Raw genomic sequence first — 10622 nt, 5'->3', positions numbered from 1 at the left:
CACAAACTGTTAATTAGGTATTGAGGTCGGAGCAGTAGGGCCATGAATAATACATGAATGTAATACATGCATGAGTCATGCTCCACAGCAGCCAGATGTACAATTCTACTACCAAAGTTTTAACATTTCTAGCCTTTAACCAATGATATACAGCCCAAATGGGGGCTGTATATCATTGCTTTAACCAAATACTTATAAACATATGCTATCTTTATAATCTGATATCATTGTGCCATCACTGCTATTTTATGTTATATTCTAAGGCATTTGAGGTTGTATGATGTGTTTTTAAAACTATGTGAAAGTTTTTAAATCTTGCCAAAATATTTGCTGTCATAGATTTCTCATTCAAACTTCAACTTAGCCTGTCTTGACAAACTGTTGTTTTGCTTGCCCGCTCGACGGGAAAACAACTCCGCAAAAACAACAGTTTGTCAAGATACCAGGTAGGCAAACTTCAACTACACTAGTTCAAGTTTTTATGCAGTTGGCAGCTATGTTATAGCTTATGTTAGCGTTGCTAATCTCTTTTGATAAAGGTCAAACAAAATTATCAAACACATCAATTAATTGTATCAACAAAACTGGTCACCAAGAAAGCATTAAGAAAGATAAAATTAACAACTTAATGATTCAAAAACTCTTGAATGCTCGTAACAATATCAAATAATTATGTTTAACTTTTATCAGTGGTTTAAACTTTTTTTGTGAATTACAGCAGTTTGCTGTAGTTGTTTCTTGGACAACTTAACAGAGTAGTTTATGCTAGCTTTTCAAGTTAAAAAAAGTTTTATTGAGTCAAAGAACAGATACTTCCTTTTTACAAAACGTTTTAATTTTAACCATCCAGCATGATCAATTGCAAAGTGTTTTTGTGCGCACATTGAGTTTTTTACAGCTTAAACTTTTAGAGTTATTACCACTTAAAAACCTGAAAAATAAAAATTACGTTTTATAAAAATAAGGTCTTGAAAACACAAATTCTGATTTGAAAGCATCAAACTTATCATACGCATACGCGTAAGCGTGCCAAAAACTTGAAGAATAAGTTGTCTTCTCGTGTTTAACCAGTTTGGAAAGCTCTGAGACATCGTTCGCATTAATGCCATTACTGTCAGCTATTCCCTCATCAAAACGTTAGTATAAAAAAGAACAGTTCAAAAATTTGGCACACTCCATGTACAGTACTCACCATAAGAAAAAAACAATGAACGTCTTTAAGAAGGGAAGAAAATCTATTCGAACGACGGCTTTCACTCGCATGGTTCACAGCCGTTAGTTTATCCGGTTCTAGAGACGGTATTATCAGCGGTCGGTGTTACCTTTTATTTTGAAGCAAGTAACACCTGCTACAATGGCTGGATTTATAACACGTTCTGGAGCACTTGGTCCATTTGTAAGTGCAACAACGCACACTGTTCCAGTAGCATCACGATTAGTGGCTCCTTCTGTAGTGGTACCCAAGGAAAAACCTATCGTGTTTGTACCCGGCAGAAATTCTTCGATCGATGGATCTGGAGCCGCCATGGTTACATCTGGGATTGGTAGTGAGTATTTGGATTTTATTGCAGAATTAAATTTTAAAACTTATTCTTAACCAAAGTGGTTAAACTTTTAGTTAGTAAGCACCCTGTAGCGAAAGCTAGGATGAATTGTATTACGTTACAGCAGACTTTACGATCTTTTTAAAAAGTGTTTGCGAAATCTTTTAGTATTTCACAAAGTTATATATCATCATTTGTGTATCATAAAATTTCATTAATCTTTATTCATGCATGAAATTTTAAAATGCTGACTAGGGTATAAGATGTGACACATTTTAATTAGGAAGTATGTTGTTTTCGTACGTGCCGAGATAGTTGGCAAAGCTTATTAATTCAACTAGAAATTGCAATTTTTAAAATTAATAATTATCAAACCTAAAAACATAATTTTAAGGGGCTTCAACAGCTCCTCTCAAATATCTCATCAATGCAACAACTAGAGCTATTATTATTTAAAGTGATGTATGGATACGAAGTAACAATACATCACTTTTTATATTGCTAACAAAAAATAATTTTCTCATTAGCAATACTTAAATGTTATTCACTTGAGATTTACTTCGTAATGTGTTGTTGATTCTTGGTTTTACAATAACTTGACAACAATAATAACAATTTATCCTAATTTAATGTAGTATCTGCTCGGAGCCACCAAAGAAGATTTGCACACACTGATGTTAAGGTTCCAGATTTCGGAGGCTATAAAAAGGAAGATACTTACAGAACCCAGGAGGGAGCTCGGGAAGGCAGCAAACTCTTCTCATATATGATGGTTGGAGGTAAATATGGCTCCAATGCCTTTTTGTCAGGCTCAAATACCATTCACTTGTTTCGTTTTTAATTTATTGACTCCTATATACTGAAACAGGTTTTTCTCCCTATTTTATTGGCTGACCCCTGATATACAATTTATCTATGGTTTTGTTTTATAGTTGTAACAACTGTTTGCCATTTTGATTTAGACACTTCCATAATGTTTTTCTGCTAAATCAGTTTGTCAAGAGCGTAGTTATGAAATCAATTGAAGAATTGCAAGACAAGTGCCAGTTTTTTTTATAACTTCTGTCTGAAGAAGTATTGGAATTGGAAACTTCATACTCATTTTTTCCATTCAGGCCATATCCATACGACTAGTGTCTTTCCTGTCTTACTGTCAATCACCTGTTAGGACCTGTAGAAAGTATAGGTAATGCTCTATGATTTTCAATTGTTTTTTATGTTTGAGGTGGTCGGACAGCTAATATGTTTCAAGATTACAATCGGCAAAACTTTATCGCGGTTAAAATGCTCAGAAAAAAAAGATGTGCTCAGACTTGCTCAAAATGATGTATGTAGCCGTGAGGCTGCCTGTCTCGCTTGTATTCACATCAGCTATTGCGATCTAAGTCGAATGCAACACAGTTCTATTGGCATATATTTTAATTTGTATTTGCTCATGATTGTTGGAATAAAATTTTTAATCTATCTACATGGACATATATATTGTTATAGGTGTCTCAAATATGTCAGATAAAGTAATTAAAATTTGTCTCATTAGTTTCCTCTAAATGCTATATGACTACCTGACTACGATTTTGTCAGTCAATCTTTCACTAGTAGACATGAGACAAAATTGCTAGGATTTGTTTTGACGGATCAACTCTCTTGAAGTAATCATGGCGACACTATTTGTAGTAAGGTCACAATGTCATTGGCTCTGCTCCAGTTTTACAGGCCATGTTTATTTTACTTCAATTGAAGATTTCAAGATTTTTCATGGTTTGTGTCCTCGTTTTTTGAAAATATTACCAGTTGCTTTAATAATCTTCCACCTAATATCCGTTCTCTTAGCAAAGAAAGGCGTTTTAAACACTATTTTCAAACTATTTATTCGATTTTAGTGGCTAAATGTTACCCTTTTTGTACTGTTGTATAGCATAAATTGAAAAACATTTCTATTTGAAATGAAATTATTGCCAATAAAGTAATATATAATCTTACACATGATTTGATACTTAAAACAATCACTATTATTATTGACTTCAAATCTTTAGACTTCCTGTTACTACATCCCTCTTGTTCATGCCGATTTATTACAGCTAGGTGAAATGATTACAAAAAGCAAAAAAACATTTAAAATTAAAAATTAGTCACAACTAAAGATATTGAGTAGTAAATTACTAGTTGACTTACTAGAATAAACTAAGCAATGTTTCTTGTTAGTATATGTATTCATGAAAAGTAAAATTATTTCTTTTGCATTAGTTTAGTTTCCTTTATACCGCTATATCTCTATTATCATATCTTCCTCAACAGCGTAACCCCTGTCAGTTCTAACCATAGGCTGTCTGTCCCAATCTTCCTCAACAGCGTAACCCCTGTCAGTTCTAACCATAGGCTGTCTGTCCCAATCTTCCTCAACAGCGTAACCCCTGTCAGTTTTAACCATAGGCTGTCTGTCCCAATCTTCATCAACAGTGTAACCCCTGTCAGTTTTAACCCATAGGCTGTCTGTCCCAATCTTTCACCATCTTGTTCAGAAAAGTCGGAGGCACTTTCGCTGGAATTAGAGGCTGTGTTATAACTCTATTATTAATCAATAGATCGTGCTGATTCAATGATTAAAGGATATTTGGATTGAAGCAGGTTGTCAATCAGGTAATTGTTACATAATCTACGATAGTTCCGTAGTGTTACTACTTCCGTTCCTCAAGTTTTTGTCAGAGAATTTACTAAAACACACCCCTCCTCCTAAAGAGATCATCTTTGCTTACGCTAATGCTTAACTTATCCAAGTCTGACTGCGGATAGTGAATTCTCTAACAACGACAATCTTCGAGCTCACAAACAACTAATTTTTTTTAGTTATAACAACCTAAATGAAAAATTTGTTGAAGATGATTGGCTAAAGAAGAGACTACATTTTTATCGCTCGTGTGCTCTTTCTCCATACGCCGCTTTATATGTCATGAATTCACCACCCCCTTGAAACAGCGTTTTTAACCGCGATCAAGTTTGGTTGATTTTCATCTTGAAGCATGTTGGCAGCCATATCACCTCAAACATCCAAACCAATAGCAAATAATAAAATAATACCGATACTTTCTGTTAAAATTTACTAAAACAATGCTGCAGTTTTTTGCACATCTACTTGACTATTGGAATCGGGTTAGCCTGTCTTGACAAACTGTTGTTTTTGCGGAGTTGTCCCCGTCGAGCGGGCGAGCAACGCAACAGCTTGTCACAAGACGTACTGCACCTGATGCATCAGCTGCACTTATAGGGAGTTGTTCTCTTCCGTCTATGCGGCTTGGTTGCGATGTTATGTCGGTCGCTCCATTGGTAATCATAACGGATTTCGTGCAAAGATTTATGTAGAAAAAAATAAGATTACAACGTTTAACCAAAGACCGGTCTCTCTTGTAAACGTTAGTAGAATTTAAGAATAAAATAAATTGAAAATTAAATCTATAAGAACACATAAAACCGACTGATACAAAAATAGAAAAAAAACTAAATGAGCGCACAAATAACGACCTGTTTAGTCGCTGTTGTTGCCTAAGTTCTCAAGTTCTACTAAAGTTTACCGCAGAGACTGGTTGCTGGTTAAACGTTGTAATCTTATTTTTTCTAAATAAATTTTTTCGCGAAATTCGTTTTGATTACCAATGGAGCGACCGACATAACATCGCAACTAAGCCGCATAGACGGAAGAGAACAACTCCCTATAAGTGCAGCTGATGCATCAGGTGCAGTACGTCTTGTGACAAGCTGTTGTGTTGCTTGCCCGCTCGACGGGAGACAACTCCGCAAAAACAACAGTTTGTCAAGACAGCCTAGAATCGGGTGCATCTACTAGCTAAGGTATTGTTTTGTTGTCTTCAACTAGCAAGTGTTTTAGAAGCGTGTTTTCTTTTGTATTAGCGCACTCAACTATTGGCTAGCTCATATTAGTACTACGGTGTGTTTAAATACATCATAAAGCTTGTTCTATAGTGACTGCTTGTTGCTCAGGCAGTCCTGCTCAATTTGCATGCTATTTTGGGCAGTGGCAGTTAACTATGTGTAGGGTTTGGTTACTCTGTCATGAGAGAGCAACTCTCAATGCGTCCCTTTGGGGTCATTAGCAAATTCTACTAATATTGTGATTAGGTGCCCTTGGAGGACCAATGGTTTATGGAGGAAAGTCTATGGTAACAAAATTCGTTGCATCGATGGCTGCTGCCGCTGATGTTCGTGCTCTCGCCAAAATTGAGGTTAAATTGGATGAAATTCCTGAAGGCAAGAACATGATTTTCAGCTGGAGAGGCAAGCCTTTGTTTGTAAGGTAAGTTTACATCTCCCCTTATGGTTGATGATGTCAAATGATGAATAGGTTCAAGTTGACATACAGTCCAGTGTAGATAGTGGTATTGGTACAAACTGGATGGTGTCTGGCATAAGTGTCACATGACATTGTACGTTGATACTGGTCAGCGGAGAAATTGTATATACAGTGCACACTCAGGAGACAATTACCGTGATATACGATTTTTTCACCTTATGCAGTGGAACATGATTTTTTCACTTCACCATGCGAATCTTATTTCATCACATGAATTCAACAAAATTTTCGGTCGAGTATAAATTTGGCAGCTGGTGTGCTTACTATGTACGTCAAAATAACAAAGACACCAAAATTCTGTTTTCCAAAAGTATTTTCACAATGCCTGAAAGAGACACAAAGACTGATTTCTCTCAGTTCAGCAATTTTCATGTGTCAAATGGTAATGTTTTCTTAAACCAGTAGCAAAGTTGGAATTGTGATATCTTCAAACGCAAGTTCAATGGTCAGACAACTTCCCTAATCTGCTAACAAAACTCGACTTGATTACAAAAACAGCATTTTCAGGCTTTTTAGTCACATTAGATTAAAAAAGGCTGTCAACAAGTTCGCTAGAAGTTATAGTGAAATTGAAGACAGAAACTAATAAGTGATAAACCTTTAGTGGTAAAAAGTTGAAATTCAATAAAATAGTAAAAAATACATACTAAAACTTGGCTCTGATTGTGTGTTTAGTAAGCTAAACTTATTTGAGGTGAATTTAAATTTTATGTTATACGTACGTCTGTCTTGAAGGTAAGAACTCCCTAGGTCTGCACATGGTATCTTATGATATTACATTTTATTGCAGATCATAACCACTAAATACAATAAAGTTACTGTAACTATAGTTACTAAGGTTAACGTACTATTTTGTTACTAATTTTTAATATGTACAGCACCTAGGCCCATCAAAAATTATGACGATTTTTACCAGAGGATGTTTGCATTATGTAATTACTATGGTCTCTATACCCCTGCATACAATTCTTTCACCATACGACGCCAACCCTGGAAAAAATTTCTGGAAATCCTAGAAATATCGTGAAGGTGCGCTGTAGGCCTACTGTGGAATATATATTGTATATGACATATGTATGTGGTCTGTAGTTTCTGTTGGTGTGGCTCCTCGCTCACCTTGGCCTGATGATTCAAGGGAGGTTCATTCAATAAATCAAACCATTTTCTGTTCAAGGCCTTTGGCCTGATACAGAAATATATTGTTGTTTACTACAGCTGATCATAGTAAATAACAATATATTGTTGGTGTCCCTGTATACAATTGTATGCAAGTTGCCCCTCTATGCCTTTTGTTTAGTGATCAACTAGAGCATGTTTAGTAAATTATTATGCGTCTCATGCAAACCTGTGGTTACAGCATCATGTTAAAAATCGTCATAATTTTAGATAGGCCTAGGTGCTGTACAAAACCTGTTAAAATTAAAAGGACGACAGCATAATGGTTAGTAAGTTTACTAATGGGGCTGGTGAGATTAGGAAACACCCATGCTTGCATGAACATGAAGCAATCATTTATATCGACATAATTCATTACTACGGTTGTCATGTACTATCTTACAGAAATAGAACACAAGAGGAAATAGACACAGTGCGAGAGGTGGGGATGGCTGAGTTGAGGGATCCAGCTAAGGATGAGGACAGAGTTCAACAAGATAATTGGCTGATTCTCATTGGCATCTGTACACATCTTGGTAATTGCATATTTACCTTTTCTAGGTTGGATGCTTTCCATTCATTAGACTTCTTCGTATCTATAACTATGTGTATATCCCCTCTTTAGTCTGTGTAAATCTTTCTCTCATCTATAACTATGTACATATACCATCTATAGTCTGTGTGTATCCTTTCTCTCATCTATAACTATATACATATACCATCTATAATTTAAATTTATGCATGAAAGCATTATACATACTCATATGCTATTTTCGCTCATAATTTCTTCTTCTTTCCATCTGTAGTTGGTGCTAGTAGTTGCATTGCTAGGGTGTGTGAGCTCTCTAGAATTAGCAATGCATAGCCTTAGCTCCAACCATTATATCATAGGCAGTATTTGTTCTTGGTAATGTTAACAGCTGTAGATGAGTTATAAGACAAATTTTTATCTTATACCATTATATAGCCTTTCAACCTGTCATATATCTGTTTATTTATTTTGTATATTTTCGTATCATGATTACGAGATGGCATTTACCCCTTGAGTTCTGGAAGTCATAATCAAGGTTTTTACTGCTTTAGTTGATATACTGGGTGGAGGACTTTAGTTGATATACTGGGTGGAGGACTTTAGTTGATATACTGGGTGGAAGACTTTAGTTGATATACTGGGTGGAGGACTTTAGTTGATATACTGGGTGGAGGACTTTAGTTGATATACTGGGTGGAAGACTTTAGTTGATATACTGTGTGGAAGACTTTAGTTGATATACTGGGTGGAGGACTTTAGTTGATATACTGGGCGGAAGACTTTAGTTGATATACTGGGTGGAAGGCTTTAATTGATATACTGGGTGGAGGACTTTAGTTGATATACTGGGTGGAAGGCTTTAGTTGATATACTGGGTGGAGGACTTTAGTTGATATACTGGGTGGAGGACTTTAGTTGATACACTGGGTGGAAGACTTTAGTTGATATACTGGGTGGAGGACTTTAGTTGATATACTGGGTGGAAGGCTTTAGTTGATATACTGGGTGGAGGACTTTAGTTGATATACTGGGTGGAAGGCTTTAGTTGATATACTGGGTGGAGGACTTTAGTTGATATACTGGGTGGAGGACTTTAGTTGATATACTGGGTGGAGGACTTTAGTTGATATACTGGGTGGAAGACTTTAGTTGATATACTGGGTGGAAGACTTTAATTGATATACTGTGTGGAAGACTTTAGTTGATATGTTTTATGTATGTATGTAGGTATGTTTTATCACTCTTTGTAAAGCATGCATACCGACTGCAATTGTAGTACAGTCAACCTCCGCTTGCGATCACATAAGTGTACCAATTTTTTAGCATATAATATAAAATTTGAGCAAATACTTCACTCAATATTCAAAGTTATTTCCAACATACCTTTACCAAAGTTTCTCAAAACCCTGACATATGTTTTACACAAGTTTTGTAAATCAGTACAAATGTATGCAGTTTTAAACAGTGCGGTTCAATGGTGTTTGAATAACACTAAACAGTGCTTTTATACCTTACTTTTAGAGTTTTAAAATCATGGAGCCTCATCATCATCAAAGAGTAATCTTTTTCTCTGAATTAAAGTGAGAAATTAAAAAAACGCGAGCAAATGTCTTTATATCACTTATTCAAATACTTCTCTGAAGCCATTTAGTACAGTATCTGGAGGAAATGACACTAAATGGAGAGGGAGATAATTAAAGCTAGAATTAAAACTTATCAAAAGCAATAAGCAGTTAATAAATTATTCCGATTTAAAGTTCATGTAGTCTGTCAGACGCTAGTTCTGAACATCTATCTGTATCCTATCATCACTTCTACCTTCCTGCTGTTCACCTCTTTCATCGCAATGGCTACATCTCTGTTCGCCCGCCATCAATGCGAAAGCAGAGTGGCACTAAAAATTTCATTTTATTGGTTACTGCATTATATATTTGGCTGCTGATCTAATGCAATTTTATATAACACATTTATTTAATCTCTAGTTTTGTAGCTGTGGAATGGATTAAATGCAATACAACAAGCTTATAAAATAGTTGTCTAATAAACTAAATTGGACATCATAAGAAATTCTTGGTCTGAATTGACTTTATAAGATGAAGATTGACAGTATGAAGTCGTACTAAGTATCGTCATAATGATAATAATAATTATGATGAACATACATAAGTTTAGACTTAATATTTTAAGGCCTTCACTTCAAGGGAAGTCCTGAGCATTCAGTATGGTTTCGGTTAGTATCGTTGTTTGTTAGCGGTCTGTCAATGCACACCGAAATTAGATCTGTGTTATTAGTGTAATAACACTGATAAAAGTAACGAAACTCAAAACCAGGAACTACTAAAAGTTCAAAGTGGTTGAGCAGCACAGGTCAAACATTACATCACAGATCTAATTTCGGTGTGCATTGACAGACCGCTAACAAACAACGATACTAACCGAAACCACACTGAATGCTCAGGACTTCCCTTGAGGTGAAGGCCTTGAAGTATTAAGTCTAAACTTATGTATGTTCATCATAATTATTATTATACTAATAATAATATACTAAATAATTATACTAATAACTTATTAGTGACTTGTTTGTTTATTTGAACTGCGTAAAAACTCAGAGCTAGCGTGTGCCTTGTAATAATTAGAGTTGGATGCTTGTTATAGGGTGTGTGCCCATAGCAAACTCTGGAGACTTTGGAGGCTACTACTGCCCCTGCCATGGTTCTCACTACGATGCCTCTGGGAGGATTAGAAAAGGACCAGCTCCGGAGAATCTAGAGATCCCAGAGTATAAAATAGAGGATGACTTGCTCATTGTTGGCTAACATTTTACTAGTAGCCAATTATTTATAACTAAACTTCACACAGAACTTGCTTTCTCAGTCTAGTCTGCAGGTTTCTGTATGATATATTTTACCGATATTTTCACAAAAGTGTATATGACAGTTTAGACTTGCTGTGGATGTTCCAACAAAACAATAAATCAATGGAGAATATAAGGGCATAAAAACTGAAAACTTAAATAATTTAGTTTATT

At 35.5% G+C, this 10622-nt stretch overlaps 1 protein-coding gene across 1 annotated transcript; it reads left to right on the top strand.

Annotated features, from left to right (window-relative positions):
* Positions 1–1291: 1291 nt before the first annotated feature.
* LOC137389691 (cytochrome b-c1 complex subunit Rieske, mitochondrial-like) lies at positions 1292–10574 on the top strand. Its single transcript, XM_068075768.1, has 5 exons — positions 1292–1547; positions 2180–2323; positions 5676–5850; positions 7468–7598; positions 10250–10574. Exons 1-5 carry the CDS (start codon positions 1355–1357, stop codon positions 10408–10410), a joined length of 804 nt encoding a protein of 267 aa, XP_067931869.1. The 5' UTR covers positions 1292–1354; the 3' UTR covers positions 10411–10574.
* Positions 10575–10622: the final 48 nt, after the last annotated feature.

The sequence above is a fragment of the Watersipora subatra genome, chromosome 3 (assembly GCF_963576615.1).
Source record: "Watersipora subatra chromosome 3, tzWatSuba1.1, whole genome shotgun sequence".
Taxonomy (NCBI): Eukaryota; Metazoa; Bryozoa; class Gymnolaemata; order Cheilostomatida; family Watersiporidae; genus Watersipora; species Watersipora subatra.
The sequence above is the reverse complement of the archived record's forward strand: the minus strand, read 5'-3'. Positions and strand labels throughout refer to the sequence as shown.